The sequence below is a fragment of the Lycorma delicatula genome, chromosome 6, assembly GCF_047948215.1.
Source record: "Lycorma delicatula isolate Av1 chromosome 6, ASM4794821v1, whole genome shotgun sequence".
Classification (NCBI taxonomy): domain Eukaryota; kingdom Metazoa; phylum Arthropoda; class Insecta; order Hemiptera; family Fulgoridae; genus Lycorma; species Lycorma delicatula.
Genome location: NC_134460.1, coordinates 143,000,541 through 143,022,690, shown reverse-complemented (window position 1 = coordinate 143,022,690; position 22,150 = coordinate 143,000,541). Strand labels below are relative to the sequence as shown.

General features: G+C 33.1%; 2 protein-coding genes across 5 annotated transcripts in view; one reads left to right on the top strand and one right to left on the bottom strand.

Moving 5' to 3' along the window:
* Window positions 1–21,411, bottom strand: part of LOC142326309 (PIH1 domain-containing protein 1-like) — a 106,991-nt gene extending 85,580 nt beyond the window's left edge. The window contains exon 1 of the mRNA XM_075368699.1: window positions 21,177–21,411. Within this exon, the coding sequence (XP_075224814.1) occupies window positions 21,177–21,248 (72 nt within the window). The 5' untranslated portion in view covers window positions 21,249–21,411. The remainder of the gene's footprint in view (window positions 1–21,176) is intronic.
* A 279-nt stretch (window positions 21,412–21,690) lies between these two features.
* MRP (Multidrug-Resistance like Protein 1) overlaps window positions 21,691–22,150 on the top strand; it is a 174,908-nt gene continuing 174,448 nt past the window's right edge. For all 4 annotated transcript variants that reach the window (XM_075368697.1, XM_075368695.1, XM_075368694.1 and 1 more), the window contains exon 1: window positions 21,691–21,827. In XM_075368697.1, the coding sequence (XP_075224812.1) occupies window positions 21,783–21,827 (45 nt within the window). In that variant the 5' untranslated portion in view covers window positions 21,691–21,782. The remainder of the gene's footprint in view (window positions 21,828–22,150) is intronic.

Below are 22,150 nucleotides of genomic sequence, written 5' to 3'. Positions count from 1 at the left end.
CTGTTCAACTTCTTTCTTTTTCTGTTTAGCCTCCGGAACTACCGTAAGGTATAACTCACAGGATGATATATACGAATGTAAACGAAGTGTAGTCTTGTACATTCTCAGGTCAACCATTCCTGAGAAGTGTGGTTAATTAAAACCCAACCACCAAAGAACACCAGTCTAGTATTCAAATCCGTATAAAAGCAACTAACTGCCTTTACTAGGATTTGAACCTTACAACTCGCGATTTCGAAATCAGCTGATTTGCGCTGACGAGTTAACCGCTAGACCAGCCCGGTGAGCTACGCTGATCAACTGGTCATTGATGGTCTCTTACCATTGTTGGAAAAATGAAGCTTACTTGATTGTTGTGCAATATTCATGTAGAGTGTTTCATTACTATACTGTTAGTTTCTTATGAGAATTTATTGTGATCTAAGGTAGTCCTATTGACTACCGTAGGAACTTCGTTTACAAATTAGTAAAAAAAAGATTATTATAATCTATCTGTTTTGAGTATAATACTAAGTAAATAAAACTGTACTTGTGAACTGAATTGAAAATATTCTCCGTTTATAGAAATCGATTAAAAAGCTGATATACAAGAATAAAAAAAGCAAACATGAAATTACTCAGTGATTTTATTTATAAAAAAAAAAAATCCAACTAAAATTGGAACTTTTAACCAATGATTTAAGGGAATATATTTTCTATAAATAAAATGCCGTTTAAATCTTCAGTTAACAAAAACAATTAAGATTATTGACGTTTGTCAAATAAAAACCAATTTAATTTATTGTTAAGATCACTGTTCAGATTTTAAAAGCAGAACTTCAATTTTCTTAGAAATAACATTTTGTGAGACATTACGATAGATTTGGGAAACAACCGTTATTGTTCTATTGGTCGGTTATGTCATCCTTTTACCAAGCCCACACTTTATTAATCTTTTATCTCGAAGAATAAAAAAAAATTGGTCTACTTTCTGTTTAATTAAGTTAGTATAAAAAACAAAAACGATTAGACAGTAGTCTTAATATCGGTTGAATAATTAAAACAAATCATTTTACAAATATCTGTAAAAAAGTAAAATGTATTAAAATAAAAACAATTATAAAAATTAAAAAACATCATTTCTAAAAAATAAATAAACCAAACTGAAAAAAACAACCATTAATCGAACTAAAAAAAAGGAGAAAACAAGGTATGGAAATAAAGGACTAAAAATTGTTATGCAGTATTTAATTATTAAATAAAATGTGTGACCGATCAACTTTCAGAGAGCTTTAATTTTTAAATGTATTTTTCATGTTGTAGAAATACCAGACACTTAAGATTAAAGTTCTCATTAGGGCTTACATCGATAAGAAAATTTTGTCCTTTAACGAAAATATTTAAATGCAGTTACTTAATATTTAAAGAGATTTTTAATGTAGAACAATTACTATTCAGAGCTAACCGACTGCATTTAAATATTTTCGTGGAAGGACAAAATTTTCTTTTCGTCACCCTTTATTTCAATTAATTATTTGAAATTATTAATTATTTATTATTATTTAATTAATTTTCTTTTTTGGCAGTCGTGTTTTTTAATTTATATAATTATTTTTATTATTTAATATTTTTTAGTGATCATCGTGAAAAATTCACGAATCTAAAACTTATGGATAAAACGTATTGCGGAATCTGAACCAAATGCGGAATCTGTAAATATTTAAGTTTATTTAATCGGCATATTCCGATCTAAACTTGCAAATTTCTCAAGCGACTGAGTTCCTCGAGAGACTTTTTATCGTGCAGATCATAGAGTAATTTTCTGGAATCCCAACTAACGGCTGAACTCTCCGATTGTGTCACGCGAAGGTTGTAGTAAAGAAAGCCTTGTCCTCGGCAAAGATGCCAGTGCTCAGATGAACGACAGCTATATCTACGGTAGTCCTTTGCATTCTATGTGCCGTCACAGCCCAGCTCAATAATAGCGGCAGCATACGCCGTTTCAGTTTGCCCTGTCACCCTAAAGCTCAAATTCGACAATATTGGGCTCCATCCTAAATCTGATGCCAACAGCATTATCTATATTATATATATTAACAACATATCTCAGGAACGGTCGACCTGAGACTGTACAAGACTTACACTTCGTTTACATTCATGCAAATAATCTTCATTCATCCTCTAAAGTAATATCTTACGGTGGTTCCAGAGGCTAAGCAGAAAAATAAAGATGGATATTAGACGATTAAACACAGTACCCTGAGAAAGTAAACGTTCCGGCAGGGATCGCTGGTAATCGTATTGTAAGCTCTTTTATTTTAGATGGAAATCTTATAAGAGATGGGTATCACAAGCTATCAGTCGATAGGATTTTACCAAATATCCAGGAAAAGATTTGGACAAAAACAGATAACTTTTGGGTTCAGCAAGATGGGGACCATCTCACTATTATCTAAGCGCACGGCGAATTTTAAATGCAACATTTCCAGATCATCGATTAAGTCGTAGTGGAGCCATAGATTTTACTGTTGCAAGGTTTCCAGATCTGTCCCTCTAGATTATTATTTTTGGGGTTACTTAAAACACTATGTATACAAAACAAAATTTATAAAAAATATTACAGATTTTATATTGGCATAAAAATTAAAGGAGATAAATCTTTATAAATCGAAAGACTGATACTTTTGGATCCAGCTACTAACCGGTTGAATATCTTATCTAATAATTACTATTCATGCTCAATAATACACCATAACAGCTATATCAGAGCATGTGACTGAATTTTAATACTTTATTTTTGTTTAGAAGTTACATTTTACAAACGAGCATACATATAAAAGTAAATAGATTGTCAGTAGAAAAATTCATTTGAAATGGATTAATAAATCGAGGAATATCTCTAAAGAAAAGATCGCTGGTAAATTTGTTTGCTTAAGGTTGGCGAACCTGTGACATTCATGACCACGCTATTGATGCATATTGAATTGTTGTCTGTAAGTTGTTGCGTTGTAGTATCTTTGATTACGTGTAAGTTATTACGTTATAAAATGAATAGGAAAATCGATGTTTCCGCCGACTGTGGAATACGTGGAGATACACGTTTTTTAAACCATCAAAACGGTAAGCCGGCTGAAATTCATAGGCAGTTGATTACTGTGTTTGGTGATAATGTAATGAATGAAAGAAACGTCCGAAAGCGGTGCGAAAAACTTAGAAATAACAGAATTAATGTGCACGATGAAAAAAAAATCGAAAAAAATATCGGGGCCTCGATAATCACGAGGACTTGTTGAAACGCGTCGATGATGAAATCAGAAAACATCGTCGCTCAACGATTTCCGACCTGTCCCTTCTTTTTCCTGATGTTTCAAGAGTTGTTATTGGTCGCACTGCTCATGACCATTTAGGCTTCAGAAAGGTTTTTGCACGTTGGGTGCCGCAGGTCTTAACGGAACGTCACAAAAAATCCGAATGGGATCTGCTTTGGAATTTTTGATGCGCTACCCCGAAAAAGATGATGAGTTCCTTAATTCGATTGTTACCGGCGATGAAACGTGGATTTCGTATTACACGCCAGATAGAAAACGGTAATCAAGTGAATGGCGTCATCCTCAATCACCAACAAAGGTTAATTAGTCATAGCCATAGCCATTTGTACGCAAACTGATGGCCACAGTCTTTTGGGAATTGAAAGAATTTTTGGGTGGTAAGCAATTTGCGGGTGACGATGAACTTAAAAATGCTGTTAATCAGTGGCTTAATGGACTGGCGGCAGAAGAATACGACAAGAGTAACTAAAGTTGGTGTATCACTACGATAAATGTATTAATTCATGTGGCGATATAGAGAAGCAGTATAAGGTATAAAGGGTTAAGAGAAATAAAAAATATTAATAAAGTTTTCAGAATAAATTTTTTTACAACGAAACGATCTTTACTTTAGAGATAACCTCTCGTATATAACAAACCTAATCTATCACAATGAAGTTATTAAACATTTTCTAATTACTTGCACCATAACAGTTCCTTTTGAAAATTATCAATCTAATAAATTTTACATTCACTACATACATTATGTACATTTAATATTCAAGAAGAGAAAAGTAGATTCAAATACTGAAGCTACAGATCCGACCACCGATTGAATGGAATAAAAATCTAATAGTATATTTTTTGAAATTAATAATATTATCTTAAAGTAATTGATTTACAGAATTTTATTAGTAAAATTCCGCACAAAAATTAGGTATAATTTTTGTTTAACTTATAAACACCAATATCGTAGTGTACTAATGCAATCTGTCACTTGCAAAAAATATATTTAACGGAGAAATAAATATATTAAACAACTACCGAAATTAAATAATTAACTTTTTCATAATAACGTGTTCTTTTTGATGAAGATTTTTGATTGACTGGAAATGCTATGAAATATTACATATCAGTGAATAATTATTTTCTTAAATCTGATTGTTTAAATTATATCGATTTCTGTCATTTAGAATAGATTTTTTTGTAGACTGAATTTTTACAGACAGAAATAGAATGGTGTTTATATACAATCGATCGTTGAATCTTTGTAATCTATAGAATTTTATACAAAAATAATGAAAATGATTACATTACACGCATTAAATCCTAATGAACACATTTATATTAGCATTAAACAAAATTAGAGAAATACAGAACAAATGAGGCTCTGAATATCCTATCTCCAATCGGTTGGAATATGCAAGCTGCATCAATGTACGGGTAGTCAATATATTACCTTAAAAATTCATTATAAATGAATTAATTTATCTTGTAAATCCTTAAAAAAATCAGATTTGCTTTACTTTAACAGATTACCTATCTGCATAGATGCTATTTTTAAAAAAACGCGCATTTATATACAAAGTTCTAGGTTAATTGATCAGTTCAAACTTTTGATCTATAAGCCTAAAAAAAATCAAATTAAATGTAATTTATGAAAATAAAATAACTTATTAATTTATAACAGTTTGTCACTACTGTAAATTAAGTAATGATTAATTATACGCATCACAATTAACAAAGAGGAACGCGTATCTGCGTACATAATGATTAGATCATGATCTCTGATGGGCTGAAATATGTAACCTAATAATAGGTCATAACATCGAAGAATATTACGTTAACGACTTATTGATTAGTTAAATGTAATTATTCAGTCACTGCCAAAAGAGTTTATAATAATTGTGTCTGTGTAATATTAGCAATGGATTCGTTAATATTACATCAGACAAACTTTCCGAAATAAGATAATTATATTTGTTTAAACATTTACATTTTGTCACTTTCCATTGAAAAAAAATGAATTACATTTTATTTTATTATAAAAAAAAATCAATGGACTAAAATACACATCCAGAGATTGATATTTTCCCCTAAAAAGAGACTGCTTTTAACCAAACATCTCGTCGGGAAGGATATACAATATTTAATTTAACTATCCCGGTCAACAGTACAGTTATATGTTAAAATTTTATTGTTGGCTGCATTTTATGTCTTCTTGAAAATAAATTTGTTTTATAATGATTACAATCTTACAAATATGCTCAATACAATTGTTGAATATCTCTTAAGCACAATAATTAATGTACATAAGAAATATAAAAATCTGCCTAACTAGTGAATCAATCACAAATTCGTACCTAATCTATACGTAGATGTAGACTACAGGGAAAAGCTTTCCCAGTCCTTCTGAAAGAACCGAAAATTAGAAATCTGAAACGTGTGTTCCTCTTGAAATATTTAGTTTTAGGAATAACTAGAAACCTGAAATTTGCGTAGCTATTCCAAAGTGATTCCAAGGAAATTTAGGAAAAACTTATTTCGGATAACATTCTCAAAGGGCTAACATTAGTAAACTTTAATAAGAGTGCCGAGAGCTGAAGGGGTAGAATTTATAACCTGGCAAAGGTAGTTTTACCTAATATTCTAATGCCAAGAAGGGCTTTTACTCGACCACTGTTAAGGAATAAAAACAGAAATCACCTAATTTTCCAAAACTAGCGTATCTGATATTTATTCAAAGTTTAGAAATTTTCCTTAAAATCATTCCAAAAAGAAAAATAGAAATTAAGGCTGCATTCAGTAAAATACACATATTTTTTGAACCTATTGTGCGACACAGGGTTGAAATTCAACATAGATAAAATTGCAACAACGGATGGAGCCCATTAAGCCCACTGCAGATTACCGCAGAGCGAGGGCTAGCATTAGATCCTCCAAGCGTATTTCCTGGCGTTCCTTCATTCAGGAGCAAGGGAACAGAGACCTTTGGGTCGTTGTGTATAGAGCCCTTGGATGTAAGCGCAGGAAAGATGACCTCTTGTCAACCTGCGAGGACCGTGTCCTTAACATTTTGTTGAGTGATTTGCTCCTGGATGACACTATGATGGATGAGGTTTCATACCACCGGCGTGTGGTAGTCGCGATTTTCGAGACCGACTTAGAATCTTCTGAGATCACCGAGGCGGAATTGCGCCAGGTGATCTGTAGTATGGCACGGCACAAGGCCCCCGGATATGATTGTATCACAGTGGAGCTCCTCGTCCGAGCGCTTTTTCAGTGGTCCTTGGTCCTTGGTCCTCTAACTAGCCCGTTAAGCATGGATCTCACAGTTCTGTATACTTTGCGATGCAATAGAATAATAATGCAGAATAATAATAAGGCATATTAATGCTAACCAAATTAGAATTGGGTTCTGAAACTAACTGTAATGAAATTTGAAAAAAAAATTGTTGCTTTTTTTAACCTCTCTCCCCAAAAGAAAGGGATAAAATAATATAAGCAGATACCTTAATCACGTGGATATATATATATATAATACGTCGAATAAAAATCCAAAATTCAGAACGTATAAGATAAGGCAATTTTTCTTTCTTCAAATCTCCAACTACTTAACATACCAGATGTATATGACGTAGCTAGGTTGCGTGTTAAATATATGAAATCTGTATTTTTGAGAATAGCCAAGAAAATGTAGAAGTTTTGTTTTCAAATTTGTTTTATACGCGTTGCTATAAAAAATATTTAATTTATATAAAAAGCCTACTATTTGTATATTAAAATATAAATTTAATCTATTTTTAGGTAACAAAAAATAAATAAAACAATGAAAAGGGAGGACACAATTTTTTTTGGGTAATTTACTTGATAATTACACCACTAGACAAAAAACGTTTTTTTAAATATTTCTCTAAGTGTAATACCATTTCTTGAAACGCTTACGGCAGGGATCCTCAGAGGAGGAGGACCCCTCCCCGGGAAGCCTTGGTGGATTAACATACCAACTCGGTATCGTTATGATGTCACTCAAACAACACATGGGCTCAGGGCTGTCGAAGTACATTCCTGAGCACGAGAAAGAGTTGAAGAAGATTTATGAAGGCCTAAAAACGTTGACTGAGATGTCGGCGCCATTAACGGTGATTACCTAGGCAACACAAACAGACTCCACTGTGGATAAAAAGGATGTGACAGAGGCGCTATCAGGAACACTCACTGACGAGGAACTAGTCGAGTTAATTCCAAGAAGATGACCCACGACGTACAGAGACAAACTTTGGATATTGAAGGAACTGCCGGAGAAATCGTGTAATACGTGTAGCTTACACGATATACCTAAGAAATCTGGAGTCGAAGTTACAACACGCCGTCCAGAGTATAAACCAGGTGACATATGAAAGGACGAGACGACAATAATTGGCGAGGAAACTACAGAATTAAGGAGAAGCAAATATAGGTCACACATAATGACACAACAGTACCAGAGAAGTCTTCAATGGTTGTTATTCTCGGGGCGATAAGAAGAGTGTTACAGCAGTCACTGGACGTTATTCACATTACCAACGAGCACAATAGGAATAACCGTTAATAAGGCTCTTTCAAACATCCTGAAGGACCGAATAGAACCAGTCTAGGTGTTGATTCAACATAGAATATCAACAAGACAAGTTAGACCAGGGCAAGTCCCGATCAAAAACGCCACTCCGCCTGCTGAAGATAACAGGACCGTCATAGTAAAAGCGACGGGAAAGTCTTACGCAGACCTGCTGCGCACAATGAAGGCTGCAGTAAATAATGACGAGGCAAGCGATGTCATCTCACTTCGTAGAGGGAGGTACATGCAAGGATCCGAGGAGCTAAGAAGGCAGTAGACATTGCAACGGCTCTTCGAGATAAAGCAGCCGATCTGCAGGTGGACTTGAAGACCAGGGCTGGCAGAAGAACCATCGTGCATATTCGTGATGTGAAGATGGAAACATCAGAGTCTGAAGTCATGGCCTCCATTAAAGACAGAGTGGGAGAAGCAGAGGAAGTTAAAATCTCATCCATGAGACGGGTCATCGGTGAGACCCAAAACATTACAGTAATCACGTCATAAAGGGCAGCATGCTCGTAGAACAGAGGATACGGATCGGATGGGTAAATTGCAGAGCTTACATCCGAGAGGAGCAAGAAAATGCTGGGGCACGGGGCATAGAAGACAAGATTGCACTGCTCCAGATCGGCTGGAATTATGCTTCAATGTGGCGGTAGGAGCCACACAATTGCGACCTGCCAAGAACCCAAAAAGTGTCTTAATTGTAGAAAGAATGACCACCGCACCGGAGGCTGGACGTGCGGGTTAACCGGTAATGTTTAAGCTCATGCTGACGAATGTCAATAGAAGTTCGCTCTCCAACGATTTAGTGGGGGAGCTAGCAAGACAGAAGGAAGCAGATTTACTGCTAGTCACGGAACCCAATATATATGTCGCGGCTAGGACTGGCTGGAGTACTGATACCGAAGGAAACTTAAACGACAGATGGTATTATGGATGTAAGTGGCAGGATATCATGGCAACTTAATAGAAGTGGTCTAGGTCACATAGCAATTGAAACATACAGTGCAGTAGTTATCGGGGCATATGTATCTCCCAACTGTGAAATTAGGAAATTTGAAAGGTTGTTAGATTCTCTACAAGTCATTACCAGTACTGACAAACGGACAAATATGCTCGGAGACTTCAACAGTAAGGCGATAGCCACTGGCAGCAGTTACACGGACAGGCGAGGAGGAACTCTTAGTCGATCTGATGGAGACTGTCGGGTGACATTGTGTTAATGATGCCACGCTCACATATGAAGCCGGAGGGCACTCCTAGATTTAGCTATTCTAGACAACAATGGCAGTGGAGGATTCTCCCAATAGATATAGCTAGTGATCACTTGGCCGCGCTTCTTATAATACAAGAACAGCCCTTCAGAACTTTTCAGAAAGAACCACCTATGAGACCTACGGCTAATCAGGTTGACGAAATACTTGAATATGTTGCAAACGAACTAGCCGGAGTAGAAAATCTCACGCCAGAAGCATTAAGAAATATAATTCAACAAGAGATGGGTAGAGTCTTAACTCGAAATGTAAGAAAACGCACAGTGTACTGGTGGTCACCAGAAATAGCCAATCTAAGGCAACTTCTACGGTATCATAGGAGGAAAAAAAAAGACTCAGGCGTACCGAAGGTGAGGTTTATGAGGAAGCGGCCTTAAGATATGTTGAATATAGGAGACTACTCAACAAAGAAATAAGAAAATCGAAACGAGAACACTGGAAACGATTGTGCCAAGAATTGGACAGTGACCCATGGGGTCAAGTCTACAGGATAGTCACCAAGCGCTTTCGCAAGAGATTACAAACTCTGTCAAAGGCACAAGTAGAAACATAAATACCAATGTTGTTCCCGTGCGCTGAGGAAGTGATGAACGAAGCGACTGAATGCGAGGCCAGAAGATTCATCCTAGAGGAAGTAACACAGGCAGTTGCACAATTAGGCGGTAGGAGAAGTCCGGCACCTGACGGCATCCCAGCAGCTCTACAGAAAGAACTTGTTAAAAAAGCACCTTGGGAGATGGTCGACGTGACCAGTAATGGTATCGAAAACAAAGAGTTCCCAGGGTGCTGGAAAGAGGCGAGGGTGGTGTTCTTGCCAAAGCCCAATCGAGAGAATGACAATATAGAATTCCGCCCATTGAGCTTGATTAACAGAATGGGGAAGTTAGTGGAAAAGATGCTGGTAAGCCGACTAGTTGGCGAGGAGAACAGTAGAGTGGGGATAAGCCATAATCAATTTGGCTTTTGGAAGAATAGATCATCGGTATGGCATCTGACAATAGCTCCGGGCTATTGCCAGAGTTACTGACTGGGCAAGAGAAGTTAGATCAGGGACCTGGCGGACCAGGGAAATTCCCCTCCTTATCTCTCTCGACGTAAGGAACGCGTTCGGGTCAATACCACTGAGGGTTATAATGACTGCTCTCGCTGAGAAAGGAACAAGTCCATACCTGCGTAGGCAAATCAAAGAATACTTATTCGACAAATGGTGCGCTGTGGATGCGCAAGAAGAACAGATTAGATTCCGCATATTCGGAGGAGTACCACAAGGCTCCGTTTTGGGGCCATTATTATGGATTCTAGCTTACGACGAGGTTCTGGGACTTCAACTACCAGAAGGGGTACAGACCATTGCCTATGCGGATGATATAGCGATCTTGGTGAGAGAAAGTACAAGATAGAGATAATCAATCGTTAGCAATGATCGATAACTGGATGAGGGAAAAAGGGTTGATTCTGGCACCCACGAAATGCAGGTACATTCTAATGACAGGCAAAAGACAAATTCGACCGATAAATTTAGTAGTTGGAAACCAACCAATTCATGAGACAAGCCCCCTAAAATATCTAGGAGTGTTACTTGATAAGAACGGTAAATTTTAACCAAATCATTTTTGATTTTAGCCAAATCATTAACTGTTGCAAGAAGGCGGAAGGCATGGTAAAAGCATTGAACGCTTAACTAACGTCGCAAAGTGCGCCAAGGGCGTCAAAGAGGAAATTGGTAGTTATGTACATAATACCTGTTGATGTATGATGCAGTGATAGTGAAAAAAATTTGGAAACTCAGCATCGTTTTACATAATACCTGTTGATGTATGATGCAGTGATAGTGAAAAAAATTTGGAAACTCAGCATCGTTTTTGCAAAACGTAATGACGCTAACAGTAGAACCAACACGGCTGGTGCGCCGTCTGTTGTTACGGACACATGTTTTTGAAGCGGAAGATTAATTTCTGTAATATGTAATATTTTAATAACTTGGTATATGTCCTCGCCACGTGTATTTCCTTTTAATAGCAAAACTGAAAGTATATCTTCCTTTGCTAAGCAATCGTTAAAAACCATCCTTATAAAAATATTTATTTGAGCTACATTACATATATCTGTTGATTCATCACACTGTAAACTTAGAAAAACATATTTTTGTAAATCATCTTTTAACTGTGCTCTGATATTCTCAGACATTGCTTCTACGAGTGACTCAATTTCTGGATAATTGAACTTCTTGGATAGCTAACATAATTTCATTCTTATTTTTAAATTCTTGAAATAATATCTCTGATGGAGCAAGCATTGATTCTTTAATTATGTTGCCATCTTCAGAGTATATGTGCAATCTTAAATGGTGCAATCGTAGCAGCTTTTGTTTTATTCACAGACCTGCTAAACAATAGCTTGTTTGGCAACTAATCCGGTTTTCATTTCTTTCAATTTAGATTTCCTTAAATTGCGGTTAGGAAGATATTCAGTATCATATTTTTTACGAACTGTTGTAAAATGTCGTTCTATGTAGCATCATTTTTTCCCCAACAGTAACTGTTGAACCACAAATCAAACAAATACATTTGTTCTTAAAATAAATAAAAAATTATTCTCTACCCATTCTTCGTGAAAATGATAGTTTCATTCACGTTTTTTCTTTTTCTCTGGTTCCTGTGCCGACATGATTAGGGTATCTACAAAACAACTGCTTATATATAATAACTAATGTTGTTATAAATAGAAACAGATATTTTATACCTGGATGACACCACTTGTTACATCACGCACAACTTTTGATAAATAAAAGTTCTGTGTATATACGTATTACAAAATAACTCAACGAACCTATCTTGCTGACCTCTCGGTAGCTACTGGACAGCGTCAGCGCAAAGCCACTATGAACTGAGGTAAACCCCGGTGTATCCCGAAGAGGGCTTCGGGTGATGCCGTTTCCGAGCGAAAATATTCCTAGTCAGTGACGTATAAATTTAATAAAACCGAAAAACTTTACAAATAATCGAGAAAAATGTCTTTTTTTTCTTTCTATACATTAAAATTAAAGAAATGTCTGAGCAACTGTTGCCATTAACCGCGGTATTGTATTTTATAGAGCAAATAATTTTTAGACATTTCATGCTAGAGTTGGATAAAATACGCCACATCAAAAGTTGCCACGAGCCATGTGTGGCTAGAAACAATTATAAACAAAAAATCATATTTGAATATTTATCTAATGCAGAATGATATTCTTTGAAATGACGGTAACGTAAACGAAGTCGAACCGATAACAGGAGCGATTCAAGAACCAAGGTTGAAAGTGAATGATAAATCGATTTAACATCGGATGTAAACGTGATATCAGATAAGCACAGCACTAATCAAATATGTAATTAGGGCAAAAATATAAATATATTTTGTTACTTGTAAAAGTAAAGGGGGTACTGGCACCGTCATTTCGTATGAGTGTGTAAAAAGAACACGTGCACGGTAATATTCACAAACTATATCATTTATTATTATTAATTCTAATAAAGGATTACAAAGATAAGCGGAAAATAATAACGTCCAATAATCTATATATGAAAATAGCTTTTTAACTTAAATGTTCGTTACTTACAGTGCAGAATAATAGAAAGCACAATTAATGTATCTCATAGTTGACACTGTTTAGATTTAAATCTAAAACAACTCGAAATTCTTTAAATTTTGTAACAGACACAAAAATTGAAAGATCTGCTGTTTAAAATGACAAATTGAAACAGATGAAATCTGTTCAAACATGAAAAGATTTACACGCATTTATCATGCGAATCAATGCGTCTACTTCTTTCATCCCACGTGGTAATAGTATAATTTACTTTTTGGTGTAAATTTCGAGTAAATAATCGGCGAATCTATCTGCTAATATATTTTTACCTTACTTTTACGTGAATAAATCAAATATAAAGCACAAAAGGTGGTAAGGATTTCCACCGGATTTAAATATCTTAGTCCAAAACTCTGTTTTAGCTATTTTCAGATTGGTTGTTATTAAATTCGGAGACGTAACCCAAACATTGTATCTTAGATTATCTATTTTTGTATCTTTAAATCATACGTGGTGTAAACGGAAGCGACAGCCAATTAATTTTTGCAGCTTTACACAAATTCCGTTTTCAAAGATTACACATAAATTGATGGAATTGAATGTGAAGGAATAGATATTCCAGATTTCTGATTTTAATAGGAAAACAGCGTTGAGAATGTATCGGTTAGCTTTGCTTTTAATAAACAAAATGCAAGGGTCATGTAATGCTCATTATAAAGTTCCCGAATGATAAAATTTATTGTAAAAAAATAAATTTAGTACAAAATTAAAATGTTTCATCCATTAAATCCATCAGCGTATAATTCACGATATATTATATTAATGCTAAGTTACACAAGTCTAACCCACCGGGTTGGTCTAGTGGTGAACGCGTCTTCCCAAACCAGCTGATTTGGAAGTCGAGAGATCCAGTGTTCAAATCCTAGTAAAGTCAGTTATTTTTACACGGATTTGAATTCTAGATCGTGGATATCGATGTTCTTTGGTGGTTGGGGTTTTCCAATTAACCACACATCTCAGGAATGGTCGAACTGAAACTGTACAAGACTACACTTCATTTACACACATAATATCATCCCCTGAAGTATTATCTGAACGGTAATTACCGGAGGCTAAACAGGAAAAAGAAAGTTTCACAAGTCTACATCACTGTCTTATGTTTCAGTCATTAACAAATAAAAATTGCACACCTTTACAGATGTCCATCTACAGTATTTAGTTAGAACTTCATCATCAGTTTTAGTCATGGTCTTAGCAGTAACTTCCATCTAAAATTAAAATATTTTTTTGAAAGTATTCGACATCCTTTCGCGTGATAGTTGAATAACAACATTTTTTAGTGAGTTATACAAATAATTTTTGACAATTTTTCTACAATCTTCTCTAGGATATTTCTTTTTAACGAGCTAAAATAATTTGATGGTTCACCTTCCTAGGATCTAATTTATGATAATAAGTAAATCGTTGTCTGCCGATTGCAGTCTGGTGCAACAGTAAACATTTTCCCGGCGAATTTCTTTAATTTTCTTGGGCAACATTAAAATATTTCATCATTCTTCAAACGTATTGGATAGATGCGACTTTTCTACTATCTGTTGGACCTTTCTAACAATACTTTCTGTAATGTTCTCTATCAAATAATGATTTTATAATGACTGAATAACCAAATTTCCAACTGGGGATTGAGAAGACAACAAATTAATAGCATTATATTTATTTCCTCATATTTACATAAAAAGAACAATATTACCTGGCATATCTGATCGAAACAATTAATTGAACAATAAATTCCATTCATTTTATTTATTCTGTTTTATTATATTACTATCTGCTACCAAATTTATTTTAATTCCGTTAAATGTTTTTAATCATTTGTTATTAAAATTATAAATTAAATTATCATTAACTGTCTAGACTGATACATTTACAAAAATAAACCTGTAATAAATTTAATACTGTTGAAATTAGTTCAATTGTATTTTTGACATATTTATAATATTCTCAGTTAAATGGTTTTTGAAAATATGTTTTTAATCCTTCATTTTTCATGCAAACTATTTTTTTCCCCAAAAACCCTTTTTTTAAATACAGTTTCACCTTAAATTCAAGTAATTGACAACTAAACAGCAACATATTATAACAAAGTACGAATGAAAACTTGAATTATGTCTTTTGATTATTACGTGTGAAAGATAGAATGCTGTATTTATAACTCTTTATATAGTATGTCTTAGTAATAAAACTGTCTCGCAGAAGTTTATAAATCTTGTTCAGCACTTAATATTGTTTGTCCTTAGACACCAAATGACTGATGCAGACCCTTAAACATACTAATATGCAAAAATAAAAATAAAATTTATGGTATTTAAACTTGAATCCTGCAGCCATGTAGAAAGAATATAATACCAGCTGAGTGTTCAGTGAGTTTCACTATTTCATATTAATGGTTGCTTTTAGATTAAAGGTAATTATTTCAACTGTTAAAATAGAAATGAAGAAATAAATGAGTAAAATTAATGAGAATAGTGGTTTAATTAGATTGGGACATGTCATAAAACAAGGATTGATTAAAACCTTGCTGGAAGGACTAGTAGAATTTAAAAAATAAAAATTATAGATGATTTACAGAAGGATAAGGTTTCCTTCTATAGGGACATGATGCAAGGGACTTACATCAGAGCAGAACCATATGATGATCATAAATTGATTCCTCCAATTTCATTATTACCATTAAAATTACATAAAATAATTGTTGATATGATGACTTAATGTTTACATCTGATAAATTTGATTACATAGCATATGTAAAAAATTGTCTTCTGACAACAAGCTGATAAAAATTTACCAGCTGATAAAATTGATAAAAATTTATGTTTTTCTGTAATTACTTTTTTTTGGGGGGGTGAAAAACGCCTGCGCGTTATCATTGCCTGGAAGTTTTTATTTATTAAAAAATAAAAGGAAATAAAGTTAAACTAAAAGATGAATAAAACTTACAACTAATATCATAGATAAAATCTAAAATAAAACCAAAAGTGAATAGAATTTAACAGTCAGATATGGGTGTAAAGGGCCCATTCTCGGATAACAAAAACAACAAAAAGAAAGCTAAAAACCATAAAAGATCTAACATAAAAAATATACACGACAATATTAAAATTTTTGTATTAACCCAGTACTACGCAGAAATAGAAACTTTAATTATTATTTACAAAACTACAAAAATGAGATTTAAGGAAAAAACTTTTTAAATTGATTTTTTAAGAACTCATAACTATCACCTATTTAGAGGACATAAAATAAAATTTATACAGTTCACAATATAATTATTAGATGATCAGTATTTTTAGAATGCAGAAAATTAATTTTAATTAAAATTTAACAGGATTAGATATCTTGAGGAAAATTTTGTTATTTTCATCACTAAATCTTTAACAAAATACAGAATTTATTAGAAAAACTGATTTCCACAGTACGAAAAATATTTTGTCACAGTTAAAATATTGGATGCAGATATTTTTTTGATATGATTACAATTATTACATTCATAAAACCTTATTGAAAAATATATATTATATTAGTGATAAAAACCAGTAGATAATTGAAAACGAGCACGATTTACTAAATTTAACCACAATGATTAAAAGTGAACTGAAGACTATATTTCAGTAATCGTACTAACTTTCAACTTACAGGATATTTTGTATATACAATGAATCATCTAGATGTAGTGCACATGGAGGAACTGCAGTGTTGGTTAAAAGTTCACTTAGACATTACCAACACCCAGAATTCAGTAAAGATCAAATTCAAGCAACCACAATTAAACTTCTTGACTGGTTGAACCTATTATATAAGTTATCTGTAGGGCACTTTCCCCAGGTCAAGTTCATCAGGTGTTATCTGGGTACTTTGACACAAAGTAGAGAGTTCCAGTGGGCTCTGTTCTGGAACCTATTTTGTATTCAATTTTCACATCAGACCTTCTTGCTCTGGATTACATTACTGTGACATTGTTAACAGACAACATCGCAATCCTAGCTGATAATGAAGATCCAAATCAAGCCTCGGCTAAACTACAATAAGAGTTAGACAAGATTGGTGAAAGGCTGACCAAATGAAAATGAAGGTGATCAAAACAAATCGAGCAATGTAACATTTACGATGACCCTGTCACAGTGTAGTGAAAAATCAACTTCTTCATTTACAAGTTGTACCTATTTTTATTTACCTCTGAATAATTATTTTATCTACAATATTATTTTCATGTATTGGTATTGATGACATTTGTTTTTTTCCTTTTCTTCCTGTGATTTACGATTTATTTCTAGAGATATGCTAACTAATAACTTTTACTTGGACCACCTGTGCAAGTGCCTTTCTTATATATTAGGTAGTAAACCTTTGTTTACTTTAATGAAAGATTTCGATGGAGACCTCTCTTCATGTGATTACCATGATTCAAATTTACTTATGGTCTCCTAAGAGGTATCGATTGTAAAAACAAACGGACATACAAAAAAAAAAATTATAAATAACAGGGTAGAATCACAATTTAAATCAATAAAATTTTCACATACATTTTTACAACCATTAAAATGTGATAAGATATATCTACTTAGGAAGCAAACAAAGGTTAGAAATAGATAATCTATTTCTTATAAACAAAGGACAAATACACTACATGTGTTGTTCGCTTCCATAAAGGATTTCTTAATGAAATAGTTATATTAATGTGTGAAACTAGAATTATGAAATGCAAAATTATAAATAAAAAAAAACGATTCTTTAAACTGGGAATGCTACTGATCATAACAGTTATTTCTTATAAGAACATTAATATAATCATTTTTCTTGTTTTTAATAAACCATCAATTTGTTTAGTTCCAGTAAAAATCAATATATTACTTACACTAATGAAAAATACTAAAATTGTAATTCTACAAAGTGGATAAAGCAATTTTTTATTACCTTCATCAACTTTAAAAAAGTCTATTATTGCATTCACAGGCCAGCCCTACTTAAGATACTCAGGTACTACAAGATGCACCCGAAACTAGTAAAAATTATTGAACTGACGTTACCAAACACCCAATCCAAGGTGAAATTCTGAGGAGAAATATTGAATCCCTTCACCATTAAAACTGGACTAAAACAGGAGGATGGAGTCTCTTTCTTTTTAATATTCCTCTGGACTATATAATGAAAACCTGGCAGGAAAAGAATCCTCTGGGGGGGGGGGGGTCGCTTTGGTGCGGTGAGGCCATAGACACTTCGCTCCTGATGCAGGGCGTTGTTCATGTTTCTAGTGATTATGGTTGACAATCATATGGGTAAGTAATAAGTTGAGTTGTGTGTATGTTAGATAGTGGGTGTATGTTTGTGTACTGTTGGTGATATTGTGGAAATTTAATTAACTGCTGAGTGACCCACGGGTTGGTCTAGTGATGAACGTGTTTTCCCAAATCAGCTGATTTGGAAGTGGAGAGTTCCGGCGTTCAAGTCCTAGTAAAGTCAGTTATTTTTACACAGATTTGAATACTAGATCATGGACACCGGCGTTCTTTGGTGGTTGGGTTTCAATTAACCACACATCTCAGGAAAGATCGAGCTGAGACTGTACAAGACACTATCATTTACACTATCTGTATCAGACGGCAATTACATAAGGTTTAATTACTTACGAGGTTTGGAAAATCTGAATCATTCAAATTTTAAATAAATATGGATAACTATTCTAATGTACAATTACTAAATAGTGTTTTGTTTACGACAATAGAATATTTTTGCTTCCAACAGATTCAGTCAGTGAAGTGATTTCAGTCATAACAAGATCAACCATTTTGTTTTGCTTTGATGCTTCTTAATCAATTACTTAGTTTTTAATCAGATTAAATATTCATAATCTCTACATATTATTTCCATTTAAAGAATAATATCACATCATACTTCTATTCTAGTAAGGCTGAATGAGTTTTTAGTAAATAAAAAAAATCTTTCAGAACTCTGGTGCCAATAAATATATTTATGTACAGCAATTCTAGTAAACGAAAAATTCAAATAAATCTATGCTTTTGTATTTATGAATGTGCAAAATCTTCTTTTTAAAGAATAATAAAATTTAGTTGAAAATAGGAATCTTTCACTAGTACAAAAACAGTCAACAGAACTATTTTCATTTTATACAATGTAATTAATACATTGATCTATAAGAGAGAATTTTACAAAATATTTTCAAAAAATATAAACTTTTGATGTGTATTTATTTAAAATATTATTTTGTGTGGTTTGTTGAAGTGGATCTTCTTCCTAGAAAATATTGAAAATTTTTATTTATAAACCGAATGTTGGTTGACAGTGTTACATATTTGCCGTCAGTAGGTATAACTTTTTTTAAATTTTTCTTGAGCTTTATGAAGCTAATAATAATTGTGGATTAATGACCATTAATTCTCAACATCTAAGTATGATACATACATACAGCAAACTAATAAAAAAAAAAAACATGCATGTATACAAACACAGCAACCCAAGAATGTATAAATTAAACTTCAGTGATTGCACTACACTCCATATTGGGACATAATTGACACAATTACCCAGTGATAAAAGAAACACGTACAGGTACTGTACATAACAGAATCAAACTTCGTAAATCACTTCCTAGAAACAAGATATATATTTAGAGACATTTACCGTATCATCTAAGTTACAAGTAATAAATAAAAAACAAACATGTTCATATCAACACACCTGAGACTAAATGTATTATTTGTTTATAAACTTAAAGTTTATCTATACTTACGACAACGCTAACAGAAACTACATTGTTGATAATTAGCACCAAACGGCCTTTCCATAAAGTTCCATAATTCAAAAGCAACTAATTTAAAATCTGACAATTTTAATTTATCAAGGCACCATAATAACAGAGAATGGAGAAAAATGGAATTTCAAAAGAAATAAGTGCTAAAATATATGGTTAATTAAAATCGGCTGCAGCCTAGAATGTTTGTAAATTAAAGACTTATTGTAGTTTGTTACAGGAAGAAGAACGAGTATATAGGTATTATTATTAGTAAGTTATGTTCAATTTACAAAATAAGCATCAGCAGGTCACATTGTAAATGCAGAACAGTGGCTCATTATATAAATTGTTGGGTGCTATGTGATCAGACAACTGATAGGCCTCCACAAAGATGTACAGATTAATCCACATTCAGGAAGTATCACAGTGTAGTTGAAGATACTATACAGTACTTTTAGGTTAAAGTACTATAAATATTTAGCCATAAAAAAAGGAAAAATTATTATTCTTACTTGGATAGCAACTATTTTAGGCTATTTCTCAAGCCAGTAACTCATCACAGTTAAGTTTTATTAATAATTCTTCTTTAAAACTGTTTAAGGTTTTATAAATATTTCTTTACTAATATTTTTATTACTTTATTTATTTAGATCTAACTTTAAGTATTGTACAATGGCTGCTTTGGGTAGATACAAAGTGTCACATTTTATAGTTTGTGTAGCATGATTCCAAAAGCAGAAAGTAGATGGAGAGATGAATTAGAAGAGCAAACCAGTGAATTAGAAGGGTGAACTTTTTTGTGAGTTGTATCTAGTCTACAGACTTTGAATTTGCCTGTGTTCATGTCTCTTAATGGTAAGACCAAGAAGTTTACGATTTTGAAAACTGTTTTTATGAATTTTGCTGGTGTATATGAAGTATTCAACAATCTGGTGTTTCCACAATAAAGAAAGTTTATGTCATTAGTATTAATGCATTATATGTATGTCATAGTTTTTGTGGATTGATTTTTTTTTTAAGGTATGGTAAAAATATTTTAGTTATTGTGCCTGAAAAGGGTGAGCGAGTATACTGATAGGCAATATACTGATAGGATACATAGCCTACTCATCAGATGTTTAAAATTTTCGGTCAAGTAGAGAAGATTTGTTTGTGATTATATTAAGGGCATCGATTATTTCAGTGGCTAATTTTTTTTGGTGTGTTGTTCTGTTTGAGATGGTTGTGTAAGATTGTGATTATCCAAAAATGGTAATGTGTGTATAGAGAGTCATTATGTAAAAAGAGATAAGAGTGGCATTGTGAGGAAAACATGAAACATAAATATCAAAATTCAAGCCTTTAACTTCAATTTTTTTAGGCATATGACAATTTGCAATTATACTTAACACATTTATAACTAAAATTATCAAAATCTATGTAAGAAACATAAATATAAACATTCTGTTGGTTTTCAAAATTTTAAATTTTAAAATGAACAAAGTTCTACAACTAAACAAAAACTACATAGGAAAATGCTAGAGCCTACAAAATCGCAAAACTCTCAATGAATTTTTAGATGGTTAAAATCTTAATCAAATAATACGGTAATACTAGTTTACTTGGTAAACAAAATAAATCGTAAAGATTCTCTTACATTAATAAGTAGATTTTTGTTCAAAATAGACGGGTCGACATCCAGTAAAACACTGTTATTCTTGTAAGCCATTCTTCAAGAACACACAAATTGTTTAAAAAATAATAAACACAACTTACTACCACCTCATTCAAAAACCGAGACTTACACCTGAAATACAAATGCAACTCGAACCCGAAAACAGCTGTTTACGTTCTTATAGCGCGTGTATATCGCAGCTGACGGAAATTTAACGTAAGATTATTTCTGCACACTAACGGTGGTATGTGTTACAGTATGTTGTTATAGAAGAAATTAATTTCAAAGGCTGTACTCCTATTTAAAAAAAAAAATGAAATCACTGCGAAAGTATAAAAAGTACAGATAAACTCACTGTTACTTTTATTATTTTCAGATGGAACTTTCAGGTTATTGTGTAACTTTATGCCTGTATTAAAGGTGGCATATAGATAGTTCCAGGAATGAATGGAGCTCTTGAGATAATGAGAGGATCATTTTGCAATGCAATATAAATAATTATGTAATCGCCTCTAACGATCGCAGTGTGCTCGTGCGTCAGTTGTGTATATCAGGTCAGATCACTGTGGAGTTTCGTTAGTTGATGTTATGGCGTCTGACGGGTTGAGTAGGTTATGTGGCTCTCCGTTCTGGGTAAGGATCTCATTTGAATCTGTTAATTCAACTCAATAAAATTTTTGTTGTGTTTGAGAAGTGTACGTAATGGTGTAATTATAATCATAGGCTAATTTGAAACGATCTTTTAAAGTGATTGTCTTACCGCATTAGTGCCCTACTTTTGCCGCGGTTTAAGATATTGTTCAATTACAGTTTATGTCTGAATGTAATAAAATTGTGATTTTTGCAATTGTTATTGTAAAAATTTTCATGTGGTATAAAAATATTTGTTATATTATTGTCACGTTTTTTGGTGGAGTTTATGAATTTTGAATGATTGTGAATTAAGCTGTGTAAAC